Genomic DNA, 18,242 nt, shown 5'->3' with positions numbered 1-18,242 from the left:
AGCCATGGCAAGGTTAATATGAGCTCTTCTGTACTCTTCATTGAATGACTCAGATTTGGATAGAAGTGACATTTCTCCATTGAAACTTTTTTGTGCTTTTCTTTTGCCTTATTCCCTTAAAATGGTAATCATGTTACTTCTAGTGACAGGTCAGTCCTATGAGAATATGGTGACTGAAATCATGTCAATGGGCTATGAGCGAGAGCAAGTAATTGCAGCATTGAGAGCCAGCTTCAACAATCCTGACAGAGCGGTGGAGTACCTTTTAATGGTGAGTAGTTTATTTCATGTGTACTCTGCTCTTTCATTGTTTAGTTTGTCCTCATTAAATGAGAATTTTAACTTTGATGTACTTGTTATTTTGAATATTGTTTTTTAGGATCATAATGTGCTATTATAGGAAATAATGAAGTTGTCCTTAGCTACATTTATCACTTCTTGTTTTTATTCTGTGTTGATTGTTGTGGTTATATCCGTAAAGGATGCCCAGTTTCAGTGATAGTTGTAGCTGCTAATGACTGGCTCAAGAAGTCATTGTTGTGACTTATTAGTGACAACACTAGCTGTATTTTTGTATTAGTATATGTAACTTCACAAGGGCATCTTAAAAATTCCTGTTTATCATTCTTACGAATCATGCACAATGTTTATATTAATATATTCTGCAAATAGAAAGATTCATGATTTTTTTTAAAGTGTGCTCAATTTTTAACTGGTATTTTAATTTAAGCAGGGTTCTGGACGAGAAACAATTTCTTGTTTTACAGACATAGTTTGAAGGGTTAAATGAACCTTTCAAATACCTTGAACAGAATGTGAGATAGACCGATAGGAAAGCTGGTATCCTGACCTCTTGTGAAGCTTCTATTTTGTAAATTAATTTTTTTCTTCAGTAGTTACAACTAGACAACACCAGCATAGCTGCTACTCACATTAACAACGCCAAGACTTTGTAACCCACAGTTTTTAAATGGGCAACAAATGTTTTGAGTATATGGTTGTAGACAGTTGTAGACAAGTTCTCGTGTGGTATTGGGCCAAACAAAGGTGATGAATATTGTATATTGTGTTGCCCTAAGGGCAAATACCAGTTCAGCTGCTGTTTGTCTGAATGTCTCAAATATTTGTTCTTCATGCTTTACAAGTGTTGGTATTACTGTAGGTTCATTGTGCATTTGGTCTGTGCGTAAATCCAGTGCCTCTTAGAAGTGTTGCCATTTGCTGTGCATGCATCAGTCGTGCATGCTGTAGTGCCTTTGCAGTCAGAATGGTATTTCTCTGCTCTAGCTTATTCCCGCTCAGAAAGCAGGAAACAGAAACAGAGCATCCTTCCAATGAAGTTCAATGCATGGCATGTCTACCAAACTGATTAGGTCTGTTTGTATTCAGCAGTTCATCTCTTTCTCAGTCGGTCCTTACGTTTGAATGAGTCTTCCTGTTAACACAAGTTGATCCCTTCCTGTTTCATGTTATCCCTTACTGAAAATATGTTCTCGTCATTCTTCTTCTAGCAGTTGGAAAAAGGAGTAGGGAGAAGGAGTTTTGCTCTTAGAGAACATATTAGTGGACATACTTCTATTTTCCTCCTAGAAAAATGCAGTTACTGCAGAAAGTCTTTTGGATTGTTCTAAGTCTGATCTAAAAATATTCCTTACCATCCTCCTGCATCAAGAAAGCTTTTCTTTAGTTGGTACTGATCCAGTGATTACATAGTTCTTTGATCTCCTATTGTCTACTCCAAACAATCATCAGAGTTATCTTTTAGATACTTCGCAGAGTAGTGTTAGGAATTTGAGCTCTTAAGTGTAGTCCACTATCCTGCTTTAAAGAGTCGGTACGAGAAATGTGCCTGTAAACTGTTGGAAAGAAAAGGTCAAGAGAGTATCAGTGCTTAAACTGTAGCTGTTCCCTAGATTAGCACTGAAGATTCCACTTGCTGTCAGTAATTCAGATGACAAGCTGTTCAGTTTTCATGGCTGGGGATCCAGATTCTCTGTAATCCTATATGCCTCAGCTGTGTTTGTAGGAGGTTCCTGTTCCAAAACACACTGTTTCTTATGCTTCAGATGCGTCTTTGGGAGGCGTTTAGATTCAAATCTGCTTTTGACCCAAGGATTTCTTAATCATTAATTAGGAAGGAGTTCTGTCTTTCATCCAACCATCAGACCATTGGTTGCAAACTCTTTGTTTGGAAATGTGTGTATTCCTTGGGCTGGGCCTGATGTGGTTATTATGTGTCCCTGTGGTGAAAAATGTCAGCTAAAAACTGCTCCAGTGCTTAGTTAAACTGTAAACAGATTTAATCCACCATAAGGCAGAGATGCCCTTCTCACAGTCCAAGCACTGTTTACATTACCAATTAATTTTATGTGAATTGATATCATGATTTATTATGTTTCATATAGCTGAATAAACCAGGTGTATACATCTCACTAGTCTCATCTGAGTACCATCATATAGACTCTTGTTTTTTTTTTTTTTTTTTTTTTTGGATAGTGAGACTTCAAGATTCTATTAAAGGATTGAGACAATGTTCAAAATGATAAATTATCTCCTAAGTAAATTTGGTTAGACTAGTTTCCATAGTGCTTCTATTTGGGAGCAGCCTTAAAGTTTAAACAAACATCTGCGATTTGGTATGGATACAGATCGCAATGACTACATAAGCCTGTGAATACATGAAGTCAACCTGCGATTTCAGGAGATTGATCCCCAATTCATAGAATCATGGAGCCATAGAATGGTTTTGGTTGGAAGGCACCTCAAAGATTGACTGGTTCCACGCCCTCTGCCATGGGCTAGGACATCACCCACTAGACCAGGTTGCCCAAAGCCCCATCCAACTTGGATTTCAACACTTGTACTTCCAGAGATGGAGCATCCACCACTTCCCAGGGCAATCTGTTCCACCCTCATAGCAAAGAATTTCTTCCTAATGTCTAATCTAAATCTATTCTCTTTTAGTTTAAAAACATTACCCCTTGTCCTATCACAACATACTCCATCATACAATAGTTCATATATTATGTTTGGATTCCCAGAGATAGCTGATTTGATGTGAAAAGGTATTTAAGTACTGCTTTGTAAAGCAGTGCTGAAAGAGAGAGTTACAAATCATGTCATGAATGTAATTTTCTCCCCCCTCTGTGGAAGGATGGAAGTGTAGCAAGCTGATCAAGACAGATAAAGGTAATAAAATGCGTGACTGGAAAAAATGCATTTATTACACTGAGTGGCTTAAATATGGACTCAGTGTGTTAGTTGGCTTATATCTTGATGTACTTCTTTAGGTAAGGCAAGGTTTTTCATGGAACACTGTGCAGTTCCACCCTTTTAGACGTGGCTGTTATATTATCTGCATATTTGTCCCTTCTGTTCAGCTACAGCAACGAACATATCATGGGAAGAACCCGTTATAGCAGAATTTTCAATCTACATTACGTACCACTTGACTTCTATGGTAGGTTTACCTAACTGCTTATTTGTCTGGTTACGGTGATGTGGTGGTTTAACCTTGGTACACAGCTAAGCACCATGGGTTTGCTTGCTCACTTCCCTACAGTGGGATGGAAAAGAGAATCAGAATAGTAAAAATGAGAACACTTGTGGGATGAGATAAAGACAGTTTAATAGGTGAAGCAAAAGCAGCTTGCACAAGTGAAACAAAACTAGGAATTCATTCACCACTTCCCATTGACAGGCAGATGTTTATCTGTTGCCAGGAAAGCTTCATTATGTATAAAGGTTATTTGGGAAGACATATGCTGTAACTCTGAACATCCTCTCTTTCTTACTCTTTTCCCAAATCTTTTGAGTATGGCACCATGTGGTATGGAATATCCTTTTGGGCAGGCAAGGTCAGATGTCCTGGCTGTGTCCCCTCGCAGATCCTGCTGCACCCCTAGCCTCCTTGCCAGCAGGTGTGAGAAGCTGAAAAGTCCTTGGTTCTGTGCAAACACGGCTCTGCATCAACTAAAAACATCAGTGTGTTATCAACACTATTTACGGATCCAAAACAGACTCATACACCTACAGTGAATAACTCCATCCCAGTCAAAACCAGTACAACTGATATTCTGTGTTGTATTTTTTTTTTTTTTTTTTGTCCACTCTCCCTGTTCCTTATGTGTAGTTGTTTCCAAATGGAAGGGTGCTTTTTTTCTTCTGAGTTAGGTGAAATTTATTCTGTTACACCAGTGTTGTTGCCTTCCCAGACTGTTCTCAATTTTTTGTGCCCTGGAAATCCAGTGCTTTGAAGTAGAGGATCTTGTATAGTCTTGTCCCTTTGGGGTTGGGTTCAGCATAGCTTCACCAGTTGATTCTGTCTGTGTGTAAGGAGCTTTACTGCTCTTTGGAGTGTGCCTCTTTTGGGTTCCTCTCTGGCAATTCTCCTTACCTGTACCACAGGGCTGTAGTCATATAGGAATCTTTCTCGGTGTCTATCCCATGCTAAGATGCAAAAGGTTGCTCTGAAGAAGGGCACAAAGGTAGTTCGTAGGCTGCAGGTAGGAGGGTGGAAAGGGCAAATGTGGTGCAGGAATTCAGTGACAAAGAGCATGGTTAGGGTGGTAAGCGTTTTCTTGTAGGACAAAGGTAGTAGGGTAAGGTCTGTCTGGGCTGCATAACCTGCCTTTTAATGTGGTATAATTTGTAATTTCTAGATTTGTTAGGTTAATTACCTTGAGCAATTCATAAATAGGTAACGCTATTTGCATGCAGCAAACTAAAAAAAACTAAATACAAATTAACTATTTCTCTTTACTGCTGAAAGTTTGATAACCTGAAGTCCTTTCCACACATAAGATAGAGTAAATGACAACCGTCAAGCTGTTCAGTTGAAAAAAGAGGTCCAGAGAGCTATGATCTGATCTCTCCTTAATATCTTGCCAGAAAAATGGATCAACTATATAGCTATAATCTCAGCTAGCATTGTGTACTATGATTCTGTTGCTGTAATGTAACTTTAACTAAATGCAGTGTTATAATATGCTATGGTGTTATGAAAATAAACTTCTCTACTCATGTCAAATATTTCGGAACACAATTCAAAGCAAGTATTGTTTACAGACTTAAATGTGTTTTTAAACCAATGCATTACATGGTTTACTAGCTAGTTATACAAGCCACATATTTTCATTGTCAAAAATAAATCATTCTTGTCACAGTATCCTCTTCCACCTGTAAATGCACCTGTCACAGCATCTTGCGTCGTATTTGCAGTAAAAACATTAACATTTTCGCTTTGTTCTAAAGAGTAAATAATACATGCAGTAAACCAAATATTTTTTAGCGTTCTGTAGGTAATAATGTCAACTGTGGCTTTAGGGTATACCTGGAGATAATCAGGCTGTGGCTGAACCCCCTCAAGCAGCGAGCACTGGTTCCTCTCAGTCTCCAGCTGTGGCAGCGGCTGTAGCAACTATACCTACAACTGCTAGTTCATTAGGAGGTAAGAAAGATTATATGTGAGAGGATGTGATAAATATATGCTTTTAAGCACTTTGTGCTTTAGTGAATTTAAGTTCCATGGACTGATCAAAGTGAATTGGATAAAAACCGTAACATGAAAATTTCATAAGTGTGGTACTTCCTTAGAACAGATGGCTTTTTATATGTGCTTAAGCTATAGCTTCCTACTGTTGTGTTTCCCTGTGCACTGTTGAGTGTGACTGTTCAAATACATTTACCGCCTGGAAGTTGGAATATCAAGGAGGACACGTACCAGGAGGCAGTCAAATGCAGCACCTGTGAGACCTACCATGAGCTGGGACTCCTTGCGCTGCAGTGTGCCATGTGGATAGAGGGTTTAGGGCCTGCTGCAAAGAACACTGTCTGAAGGGGAAATAAATACATGAAAGGAGTATAGTCAGTGACTAGGAAAGGTCTGTCTTGGTCTATGGCAGAGACAGTGTCCAAGGTGTAAGCCTTGTTAGAGGACAGAGTATTAAACACACAGGTAGGACTGACAGGTAGTCATGGCATCATCTGTAAAGAGAGAGTTGGGGAATGGGATGGTGCAGAACACTTCTAACTGTTATAAATCGAAGACAAGACCTAATAGCACTAGGCAAGTGGGATGCTAAGACTTCGCTTGAGAAGGAAAGAAGTGACTGATTGCAAGAGGTGGAACTCACTTTTAGATGTAGAGACCAGACATTAGCTGGCTACGTGTCTCAGAATGAGGTTACTCAGAGGTAAGAACTAAAGAGAAATCTGATGGAGATCAGGGACAGAAGCCTGTTGGATCTTCAGAGAGAGCTGGGTGAGAAGAAAAGACTTGGTTTAACCTTAGTAGAAAGAATTCCCGGTTAAAGCTATAGAGTTAGTGTGAGGAAATAAATTCATGTATTTTTTTAATGAGGGGTACGTTGTCCACTTCTGTGTTCTGTTTCTGTCTACAATTATAATGTCAGTATGCATTTTATAACAGTCTTGCTAACTTTTTAAAAGCATTTTAATTTGCTGTTTGTCAGGACATCCACTTGAGTTCTTGCGAAATCAGCCTCAATTCCAGCAGATGAGACAAATCATTCAGCAAAATCCTTCTTTGCTACCAGCATTGCTACAACAGATTGGACGGGAAAACCCTCAGCTACTACAGGTGAATCTTTAAATAACAAAATGTTACAACTAATTTTGATTTAGACTTAGAAAAAAGGGAGATGTTGACATTACCTAAGATAACATGTTAGTAGCAGTTCCATCATGCTGTTGGCTTTTCATCAATTGTTGCAGTATGGAAAACAGAATCACAGAAAGGTTGGGGTTGGAAGGGACCTTAAAGATCACCTACCTCCAATCCCCCTGTCGTGGGCAAGGACACCTCCCACCAGACCAGATTGCTCATAGCCCCATCCAACCTGGCCTTGAACACCTTCAGGGATGGAACATCAACAGTTTCTCTGGGCAACCTGTGCTAGTGCCTTGCCACTCTCTGAAGAATTAACTTCTTATATCTAATCAAATCTACCCTCTTCTAGGCTCAAGCCATTGGCCCTTGTCCTATCAGTACTCCCCCTGACAGAGTCCCTCCCCAGCTTTCCCATAGGCCCCCTTTAGGCACTGTAAGGCCACTGTAAGGTCTGCCTGGAGCCTTCTCTTCTCCAGGCTGAACAACCCCAACTACCTCAGCCTGTCTTCATAGGAGAGCTGCTCCAGTACCTTGATCATTCTCATTGCCATCCTCTGGACTCATTCTAACAGGTCCATGCTCATCTTGTACTGGGGGACCCAGAGCTGACAGCGCTCCAGGTGGGGTCTCATGAGAGCAGAGCAGAGGGGGGCAATCACCTCCCCAGCCCTGCTGGTCACGCTGCTTTTAGTGCAGCCAGGATACGGCTGGCTTTCTGGGCTGCCAACCCAAGAGGGGAGGGTCACTGCAACAGAACTTAAACATGAAATTGAATTTCCTTTGGTTTGATTTAATCATATTTTACTACACATTTTTACCCTTGCTTTTGACTGCATAATTTACTGAAAATAGTAAGTGTTTTTACTTGCTTGTTGGCAGAACTAAACGTGCTTTATTTCAGTATATTTCTTCCTTTTATTCTCCTTTGCATCACAGCAAATAAGCCAACACCAGGAGCATTTTATTCATATGCTGAATGAGCCAGTTACAGAATCCCGCCAGGGCTTAAGTGGCAGTGATGATGGTGCCAGCACTGGAGGAGTAGCGGAAGCTGGAAATGGTCATATGAACTACATTCAAGTAACACCTCAGGAAAAAGAAGCTATAGAAAGGGTAAGCCTTTCTGCTTTTAAGTGTTATTTGGCTATTTTTTTAAGGTGTTCACTATGGTTTTTTTTTTTTTGCATGCTTAGAATATACTTTAATTAATGCTATGTTTATTATTCTGTGTTCAGTAGTTTTGAATGATTTTTGATAACTCATAGTTGGTGTAGCCTAGTTTGTCAAATCACATCTTCTTGCTCTGTAGCCGGTGAGTATAAGATCTCTTGAGTCCTTACTTGAAAGATGCAGAACCTTGTAAGTGATCAGAGGCTATCTCTAATAATTGATGACTGAATGAATTTCCCAGAGGAAAGGGATCCTCTTGCAAAAGTCTCAGACAGTACTGTTTAAGGTAGTGCTAACTATAATGCATTTCCAGGTACAAAGGAGTGCCTGCATGGTCATTCTCGGCAAACTATTGGGATAGTTAAAGCTCTCATAGTTAAGTAGATTAGTTAAAGTCACTTCTTAACCCAGTTATTTGTCTGTCCATTAGAATTAGTTAATTACAGCTTTTACACAGGTAAATATGTCTATAAAAATACGCTTTTGAGGGTGTACCACATTCATAAATACCATGTGTAACACTCACTAAATATGGATTTACATAGATAGCAATGCCTCTGAGATGTTTTGATTTTTTTTTAAAGAACAAACTGTGAAGAATTGTGTCATAGTGTAGTAACATTTCTGTTGTTTATCAAAGAGATTTTTTTAACAGAAAGGTTTTGTAAGGATTATCAGAAAAACCCTTTAATATAGATGTCAACCTTCTAAATATCAAGAAAATGGTCATTAGACAAAATTAGCCTAATAAAACTGCCCACTTCTTGACAAATCATCTCTAGTCTGCTGCATTTCCTTTTAAAGCCATTTTATGCAGTAGATTATTACCTCTACAACCTGTTGCAAACTCCTACGAAGTGGGATGTGTGCTTCTTCCTTTTTACATGAAAAACACACCTTAAAACTTAAGTATCATAGTGCTACAGCTGATATCTTGATGCTGTTTGTATGCACAAAAATCTAAGAATGGTTTATAAGTGATAAAAGAAAGTAGTTTCTTGCAGAGATTTGATCTGTCCCATATGTAAAAATGTCTTGCAGGTGAGGATTTTCTTAAAATCCTCACAGCACTGTCATCCCTAATACTAGCAAGTAAATACTGTCATCCCTAAATGACAGTATTTACTTGCCTATGGCTAAAACAAAGATTGTTTTGCTGAGTTTCTTTAAGTGCAAGCTAAACCTGTTTCCACTATAACAATCTCTCCTCTAGTATTCTGATGCCTGTTTGTCACTGTGTCCCAGACATTAGTCCACTGACTTCTGAAGAACAGATTACGCTCAGCTGGCTTGTATAGCTGAAATGTTTAGTCATTTTTAAAAACAATGAAAGCCAGTTAAAACAACTGGAAGTATGGCATAACATGGTATGTTGTGCTCTGCCAGTGATGCACAAATCAGAGGCTGGGAGATACTGCTCCAGGCAAGTTTTGTTAAAATTACTGAGCTTTGTATAATTAATAGCTTAAAATAAGCATTGTTTCAATGTTTTTTCAATAGCAATGCAAAGTGCAGTTACTTCCTGACATTACTGTGACCCAAGTCTATTTTAGTGACTTACTGTGTTAGTGAAAGAAAAGCGATATAATTTATGGTGCTTCCTTGGACTCATGTACATTACATTTTTCAAATAAGAACTTAGTTCTGGTTAGTAAGGACAGAGACAACACCTTCTAACTCTGCTCACTAGAGGCTATATTGAGCTATACAGCAGTGTTGTTTCAAAAAAAGCATTAAATTGCTTAAGTGGCATCTGAAGATAACTAGACGTACAAAGAAGTTTATTATACAAACTTTGCTTTCTAAACATGTTTCTTTTCTTCAGTTAAAGGCATTAGGATTTCCTGAAGGACTTGTGATACAAGCATACTTTGCTTGTGAGAAGAATGAAAACTTGGCTGCCAATTTTCTTCTACAACAGAACTTTGATGAAGATTGAGAGACATGTTTGTTTTTTTTTTTTTTTATCTCACACCTCACACCAGTGCATTACACTAACTTTGTTCACTGGATTGTCTGGGATATTTGGGCTTATATTCATAATGCTTGGTGTATGGTATAAGGGTGGAGGAGAAGAAAATGTTGGAAACAAAGTAAAGAGAAAAGTATGTAAGTCTGCTTTAAATTAGCAGATGCAGCAAATTACACCATGTAAAATAATATACAACCAAAAATCAGCTTCTGCAGGTATTTAGTTCCTTCTATAAACTGTAGTTTAATTTTTTTTCCTAGGGTTTCATTCTTACTGTACTAGTTCCAGAAATGTAGTATAATGCCCTACTTCGTGCTCCTTTCTACTTAATATTGGTATTGGAAATAGACTATACTACCTAGATTCTACAATCTGTATTTCATGGCAACACTGGATAGCAGCTTTGCGAAATCTAAACAATCTGGGCAAATGTAAACATGAATGCCAAAATATGAGTAGTTATTTTCCTGTTTCAGATTATCTCAATTGGTGCAAAAAAAAAAAGTTAATTTTGTTTAATGCTGGATTAAAAAGGGTTTTCTTCAAATGAAAACCTATTTCAGTTAATCATCTTGATCATTAATTGAAAAATCCCTCCACCCCCCCCATAATCTGAGAAGCTATATACAGACAGGTAAAATTATTCTTCTGTTTACATCGTTTCTTTTGGGGAAAATTGATAGATAACTAATTACTGTTCACTTTAATGTTATGTTGCTGTAAAGGTTTTAAAAGCAATAGATTGCATGTTTGGTTTTGTTATATGCGCTCCTGTGAATTGAATATTCTTTTTCTGCCAACAAACAAAATGCAAGCTTCAGTTTTGTCCGTAGCAGTGGGACTTCATTTACCATCAAATCAAATTTCACTTTCATACTTTTGTTGGACCAACTTTTACAAAAGAAAAGAAAAATACAGTTGTAAGCATCTGAAGATACTGGCATTCTGATCTTGAGTAGATTGTAATGATCAAGCTATTTCTGACCATTAAGGACTTTTTTTGGATGAAGAAAAGAGTTTAGAACTTGCATTGTCAAGCAAACAATCAAGTTATTGCAGTCCAGAAAGAGTCTGCAGACATAGCTTCCTCTATAATGAAAATAAGCTCTGATTATATAGTTTGAATTTTACTTCTTGTACCTACTTATCATTTACTTCATTTAGTCATCACAAAATGTGATGTCTTCTTTTAACATACGTTGACTTTCAGAGACAATTTTGCCCATCAGTGCAGTACTAGTGGTGAAAAAAAATACCATTTTTTACTAAAGTTATTTTGTTCATTCTTTGTGTGAACACAACTTGGGGATCTTTGACTTTTTACTGTTGTACTCCAATTAGCTGGATTACAAATTTATCTCTATAGTAACCAAGAAGATATTAGTATCATTAGTGGTACAGCAGTGAACTGTTGTACCACTAATGGTATTAATGATTTAGTGGTATAACCAAAGAAGGATTTTCTGCTTAGATTGTGTAGCAGTGGGTTTAACAACTACTTAAGCTAAAAATACAAGTCAAGTGTCTGAGGAAAAAGGTGCAAGAAACACTGAAGCATTTGTATTTTGTTTCCTCGTTGCTTGGCCATAGTCTGTAAATAATTATCTGAATCAAATAATTAAATGTATTAAAACCTTTTTCTTTTTATCCTTAAACATCTGTGATATTTTTCCAGATAGTGTGTATGGTAGTTATTCAGATTTTATTCTTTTAAGACTTCATAGGTGCATATTGTTTATCGGTGATGCAACCAAAATTGTATCGGTAGAAGTGATACTGCTAAACAGAAAATAAATCTTTCATAATGCTTCATTTTGCAGAAGTTAACATTAAGACCTGAATCATCCAGTAGGTTTTAACTAGGCAGAAATATCAGTATATTTATGGATTTCAAGAGATTGATTTTAATGATGTAACACTCTGCCGTTAAAAAGGGGATAATTGTTATCTGTAAAAGGAGCAGCTGCCAGATGCTTGAAAAATGCCAGATAGATTCAAGTATTTCCTGAATGTACTTTACTACATAGCTGATACATAAATAAAACAAAAGCTTTTAGTTTGTGGGAGTCTTCTGTACTGATGAAATTGTTTGCTATCAGAAATAACCATTCCTTCTCAGGAAGATGGAGAGGAAATGAAGAATGTCTGTGGGTGTTTCAGTTTGCTCTCTTCAGTTACGATTCTGAAATGCTGACTCATAAATACATTTGAATTAAAGATTGTTCAGCTTTGTCTTTGTAAAAGAGCTGGTCAGCTGTAACTCTGTATGCAGACTGACTGATGGGTTTGTAGTTGCTATGACTGAAGCCTTACCAGTAGTTATGTTCCCATTTTCCAGAAGTGGAATGGTGTTCATACAACTTCTCATGACCCGTTGTCTGATTTCTATATGCTAGCAAAAATTGTACCTGTTCTCTGGGGCCCCAAGCACAAGAAGGATGTTTTTCTGTTGGAAAGGATCCGGGGGAGGGTTACAGAGTTGATAAGAGGGTTGGAGCACCTCTCCTATGAAGAAGGGCTGAGGGAGCTGGGGATGTTCAGCCAGAAGTGGCTCAAGGGTGACCTTATTGCTGCTTTTCAATACTTAAAAGGGGGTTACAAAAAGAGAGAGTGACTTTTTGCCTGGGCAGACAGTGACAGGACAAGGGGGAATGATTTTAAGCTAAAAGAGGGGAGATTTAGATTAGAGGTTAGGAGGGAATTCTTCACTCACGGTGGTGAGGCACTGGTACAGATTGCTTAGAGAAGCTGTGGATGCCCCATCCCTGGAAGTGTTCAAGGCCAGGTTGAGTGGGATTTTGGGCAACCTGGCCTGGTGGGAGGCGTCCCTGCCCATGGGATGGGGTTGGGGGGTGGAACTAGGTGAGCTTCGAGGTCCCTTCCAACCCAAGCTGTTCTATGATACGGTGCTACGAATACTGGAATACTTGCCAAGGAGAACCAGTATCTGTAGCTGCAGCTGAAAAGGAAGAATATATGAAACTTACAGCGCTGAAGGTAAGTGTGACCTGAACAAGTTGCGCGGGCACACTTCTTCCTGCTTCTTACCAAGTACTGCCAGGAACTGTTTGCACAGAGTGCTTTTCAGCTTGTTTGCTGAAGATCTCTTAGGCCTTTGGGGATAGTTATACTGTTGTATATACTTCTGCAGCTGTGTCTAGAGACCTAGAATGAAAAGTTTCTTTTGCTTGCAAAATAGGTACCTTTCTATTTTGATAAGGATTGGAACATTAATGCAATACTTTGTATGACACAAAGGACAAGGAGCAACATCTTTGAGATTCCTGTTGCTTGAGATAGGGATTTGAGATGTGATAGACCAAGAATAAACACACATTACAGCAGGCAGCTGTTTGCTATCCCAGGGGAAGGTTTCACAGTTACCCTTGTAATGTGAAGCATTTAACTCTTAAAATGCGCAGCAGCCAAAGTTGAAAAAATGGGGCAGCATCTTCAAAGCCCTTGCTTGCCTGTTTCTGTAAAATTGGCAAAAATCTTTTAAAATCAGTCGTATATTTTTAGTGATATCTTTGAATTAAGCTTGTATCCCCCTTCCATACATGCACCCATGTCTTTACCCCAAATCTCTCTCTTTTAAAATTCTCTCTTCTCTGTTGGAGAAAAGGTGAGCTGCAAAGGACATGCTGTGAGCTTGTGGTAGAGAATGGAAGAAGAATTCAGAAGCAGAAGTGAAGGAGTTGGATAAGGAAATGGTCAGTCTGTGTTCTGAGTTGCATATTAAACAAAACAGTGGGTGCTGAATCGCTTGGACAGTAGAGGTTTTCTCTGTAGAGAGGTTAGGCTGAAGAGTAGAGACTGCATCTGGATGAAGAGCAGTAGTTACGAAAGGGCACTCCTGAAAGAGTTAAAAAGTATTGAAGGTTGAGAGGAGTGGTGTGGTGCAACAGTACTGAGTGTAGAGTCAGCTCATGAGTGATCTTTTGATGGGACTCTGCATGTAGATATGAATAAGGAATATTCAGATTGATAGAGAAAGCAGGAAGGGAATTAACATATTCGAGAAGACATCAGAGGCAAAGAAATGAAGGGCGCCTTTTCGGCTGCTAGCTCTTTGTCTAAGTTTGCTTCTAAAGCTGGTTCTGAGAGGTGATAAAGAGGTTACAAAAGAAAGAGTGTGATAAAAGGAAGCAAATCTGTTTACATGTTTGTGAGAACTCTGCCAACAAAAAGTCTTGGACAGTCCAACCCCATTGAGGTGCTCTAGGTTAAAGCTGCAGAAAAAAAGTAGTAATTTGATTTTTATTTCTAGCTACATATTACATTATTATGACCTGATGTGCTTTTTGGGTCTCTCCAGAAGCTTTTGTTGTACGAGATGAGAGAAATGGGTGATCCACCTAAACTACATTTCACAGTAAGATTACTGTTTGGTTTATTTTTACCCCTGTAATGGGTGTACGTGGCAAGGTTTTGGTAGTGGGGGGCTGAAGGGGTGGCCTCCGTGAGCACAGCCCAGCAGATGCCCTGTGTCAGATAAGGGGCCCGCTGCTGGCCAGAGCAGAGCCAGTAAGTGGTGGTATTTGCACCTCTGTGAGAGCAGATTTAAGAAAGGGAGAAACTGCTGTGCAACAGCAGCTGGGGGAGAGGAGTGAGAAATGAGAGAGCTATATCCCTGCAGCCGCCAGGTGAGTGCCGCAGGAGGGCAGGAGGTGCTGCAGGCAGGCAGGCAGCAGCAGTTCCCCTGCGGGCTGTGCAGGGAGAGGCCCCTGGTGGAGCAGGCTGTCCCCCTGCAGCCCATGGGTCCCCCATGGAGCAGATCTCCACGCTGCAGCCCCCCCATGGGTGGAGGAGCCCCCGCTGGAGCAGGTGGATGTGGCCTGGAGGAGGCTGCGGCCCATGGAGAGCCCCCGCAGGAGCAGGCCCCGGGCCGCAGCTGCAGCCCGTGGAGAGGAGCCCCCGCAGGAGCAGGGGGTCTGGGGGGAGCTGCCACCCACCCGTGCTGGAGCAGTTTGCTCCTGGGGGATGGATGGATGGACCCCGTGGGACGGAGCCGTGTGGGAGCAGTGCTTGGAGAGCTGCTGCCTGTGGGCAGCCCCCGCAGGCTCAGCTGGGGAAGGACGGCATCCATGGGAGGGACCCCACGGGGAGCAGGGGCAGGGAGGGACCCTGAGGGAGCAGCGGAGACTGCAGCCCCCATTCCCTGTTCCCCTGCACTGCTTGATGGGAGGAGGTAGAAGAGGGTAGATGGGAGGGAGGGTGTTTTTAGTTTAATTTTAGTTCTAACTGGTCTAGTCTACTAGTGATAGGCAATAAATTATATTGATCTCCCTATGCTGAGTCTGTTTTGCCTGTCGTGATAATTGTTGAATGACCTCCCTGTCCTTATATTGAACCTTGAGCCCTTTTCATCATTTTCTCCCCCATTCCCTTTGAGGAGGGGGAGTGAGAGGAGCTCAGCTGCCCACCCAAGAAAAACCACCACAACCTCCTCATAAAATATCAAATTTCCTGTTGGTAAAGGGTAGGATTATGCAGCATACCAATGGACCAGTGCTGCAAGTTCATTTGGACAACTAATTCTGATGGGATTATGCCATGAAAGTGTGAATGTAATTCACGACTCACCAGTACATGTGTTAAATTGTAGGAAGCTGCAGCAGAAACTCAGAATACTGAATCTCAGCAGAACAGCAAGGTCAAGATGAGAAGCTATCAGTGTACATGAAATAGGGTTATAAATCAAGAAGGCCATATCGTTTTTTACAACTGCTGTAAGAAAACGAATTGTTGTTAAATGAGGACATAGCTGTATTGGTTTTTCTTTCTCATTTCTCAGAATTGGAAGCTCGCTGGTTCACAAATAGTAACAAGGTAAAATAAATGAGATCTTTTTTTTTTTTTTCTGTTTAAAGAGTGTGTGCAGTGTCTAGGTTCCTGTTCAGAATCAGTAACTAATTGACATCTGTAAGCATGTAACCTTAGTTGGCCTTGAAAAAGAGTGATGACTTCACTCACTTGCAGGATAGCTCAATGGGGAGATGAAATTGCTGGATACAACTGTTTGGTATGACAATCTGTGAGAGGGGAACATAAATAACATTTAATAGTGTCTTTGTATGCTGCTGCTAGCAATGAGGCTCACCCCGTCTTCCTGAATTCTGTTTAGAAGTTCCTATACTCCAGTTTGTCTAACAGTTCGCTTGAAAGGATCTGTTGCTTTGCAAGCTTACCAAAGAGTCAGCTTCATCAGTTGAGTCGTATATCCTACACTGCTTAAAGGGGATTCTAATTGAAAGCTCAGAATGCAAGTGAGGAGAATTGAGAAGGTCACTGGCTTCTTCATGAAGTGTTAAGAGCTTAGCCTTTTTTTTTTTTTTTTTGAAAGAGTCACATTACTCCAGCCTCACTTTGCATTTCTATGCTTAAATTGAATTTATCCATTTGAGGCAGTGTATCTTGTGTTCATGCCATCAAGTGGGAGAGAGATAAGGTGGTGTTTTTAATGAGTTTGCAGAGTATAGTTTGAGGGGAGAGAAGGCAAATTGCGTCCAAACCACTAGTCATGGATCCTCTTGAATCACAGCAGGTCAGCTAGGAGAAAAATCCTACTACTTCTAAGTTTGTGTTTAAAAAAAGTGTCCTTTTGTCAAGTTTTCATCATGAAAGTGTTACAAGCACATATTAGTGGAGATTACATGATCTAGTTATTTCTAATGCTGTCTGTTGGTGGAACACTGGCTAGATGTCCTTTTTGATGTGACCTAGAAAGAAACAAAAAAGAGCAACTAAGAAATACATTGTTAGAAGCTACTTTAGCAAGAAAAAAAAAAGTTTGAGTGCATAGGCAGAGTTGTGCCATGTTCTCTCTATTTAGATTTTGATTTGAAGACATTGGTGCTGTAGTTTGTGTTGCTGCACTGCTGCAGTTTGTGGTTTCTTCAAATGCCTTATTATGCCTTAATAAGCCTTACTATGCCCTAGTAATGCCTTCAGAATGTCTTATTAATATCCAAGTGATTTAAGTCTGTGTTTACATCAATAAGTACCTTGGTAGTAAGATGTCATTTGCACGATTGTAGTTTGTAGGCTGAGAAGCTGCAAGCTTGTCATCTTACTCCTTCCAACTGAGAAAGATCTCTACTTGGCTGTCCCATCATCTTCATAGCCTGTATGGGACAATTAGTATATTTCACAAGTGTCTGGGAGAATGTTGCTGTTCTTTATGTGTAGCTTCTCTTTGGGAGTTTTTCTTTGTAGAGAGAGAAAAACAATTATTTTAAAGTGCTGAGACAAATGAAACCAGTCTTTCTGTATTCTTTCTGTTTATTATATTCTGCTAATCTCCAGTTTTTTGTATATGTGGACAATTCAGTGCCCTGAAAAGGACTGAAATGTTTTTCTTTTGTAGAAACAATTGCAGGGTCATCATTATAAAGTGGCTGTAAACAGATTTAAATACTGGTTGCTTAGCTTATTGCTCTCCCTTCATCTCTGACCCCAGCAGCACTGTTGCTTGTTTTCATATTAACAATTATATTTTGGTAATTGTGTAGTAAACTACACTAAGAAAATGAATTTTGTACAGTTCATCTGACATTAAATTAGCAGCTCCAGATGTGTAGACAGAGGCTACACAAAGCTGTCCAGGATTCCTGTATGGCTGGCTCACAGTGCTGCTGTAAGGAGAAAGGGACAAGGTGATTCTGCATTTGGGGCAAGAGAAGGTCAAATGCTTGCAGGTTGCTATATAGGTCTTCAAAGCTCTCTTGGGACTGTGGAGTTTAAGACCTAGGTGAGGGATTCTAACAGCATGCAAGCGAGGTGGCTAGATAACTGAGGAAACCTCTATCTCAATTGTTTATGAGAGAGTTTTTATGGAGATAAGGAATTATGCAGCTTAAAGTATCAGAGTTGAGGTTAAGTTCTTATTTCTACTCAAAGCTGCATCACTTATCAGAAAAACATTGTAACCTCAGGATGCCAGGATGTTGTCTGGACATCATCATTAATGGAGTCTGTTTGTCCAAGTCTGAATATGTAAATCTAAGGACAAATAACAGTTTGGAGAGCTTGAGTGCATTGCTGGGAATCGTGGTGATCTTGGTTTGTCTGAGAGAGTATGCTAGAGTTTTGTCCTGTGCTTGGTCAGAATACAGGCTGGCAAATTAGAGTAGCTTGACTAGTGTAAAGGGCTGTTAAAATCAAAATAGATAAATAAGTAAATAAATCGTGACTAGGAGGGAGGTGAGATCGGGCTTTTACAAATACTTGCCAATCTGTGTTTTTTTAGAAAGCTGAGGAAAGTACTTGCATTCTCTGTTACAAGATTCCCTAATCATTTTCTTCTTATTTTTCAGTTTAAATTTGTCTGGAAGGAAACTTTCCATGCTAGATGTCTGCCTGTACCGTCTGTTTTTTGGTTATGTTTCATGTAAAAACAGTTCTGTTGTTTTGGAGAACAATATTGAGACAAGGGGAATCCATTGTTTTCCAATTTAAAATTTGTTT

At 39.7% G+C, this 18,242-nt stretch overlaps 1 protein-coding gene across 1 annotated transcript in view; it reads left to right on the top strand.

Moving 5' to 3' along the window:
* Positions 1-11,834, top strand: part of RAD23B (RAD23 homolog B, nucleotide excision repair protein) — a 39,729-nt gene extending 27,895 nt beyond the window's left edge. Inside the window, exons 6-10 of the mRNA XM_068666338.1 lie at positions 144-271; positions 5,326-5,449; positions 6,474-6,601; positions 7,568-7,744; positions 9,627-11,834. Of these exons, the coding sequence (XP_068522439.1) occupies positions 144-271; positions 5,326-5,449; positions 6,474-6,601; positions 7,568-7,744; positions 9,627-9,740 (671 nt within the window). The 3' untranslated portion in view covers positions 9,741-11,834. The remainder of the gene's footprint in view (positions 1-143; positions 272-5,325; positions 5,450-6,473; positions 6,602-7,567; positions 7,745-9,626) is intronic.
* Positions 11,835-18,242: the final 6,408 nt, after the last annotated feature.

Source organism: Anas acuta, chromosome Z, assembly GCF_963932015.1.
Source record: "Anas acuta chromosome Z, bAnaAcu1.1, whole genome shotgun sequence".
In the NCBI taxonomy this organism is placed as follows: Eukaryota; Metazoa; Chordata; class Aves; order Anseriformes; family Anatidae; genus Anas; species Anas acuta.
The sequence above is the reverse complement of the archived record's forward strand: the minus strand, read 5'-3'. Positions and strand labels throughout refer to the sequence as shown.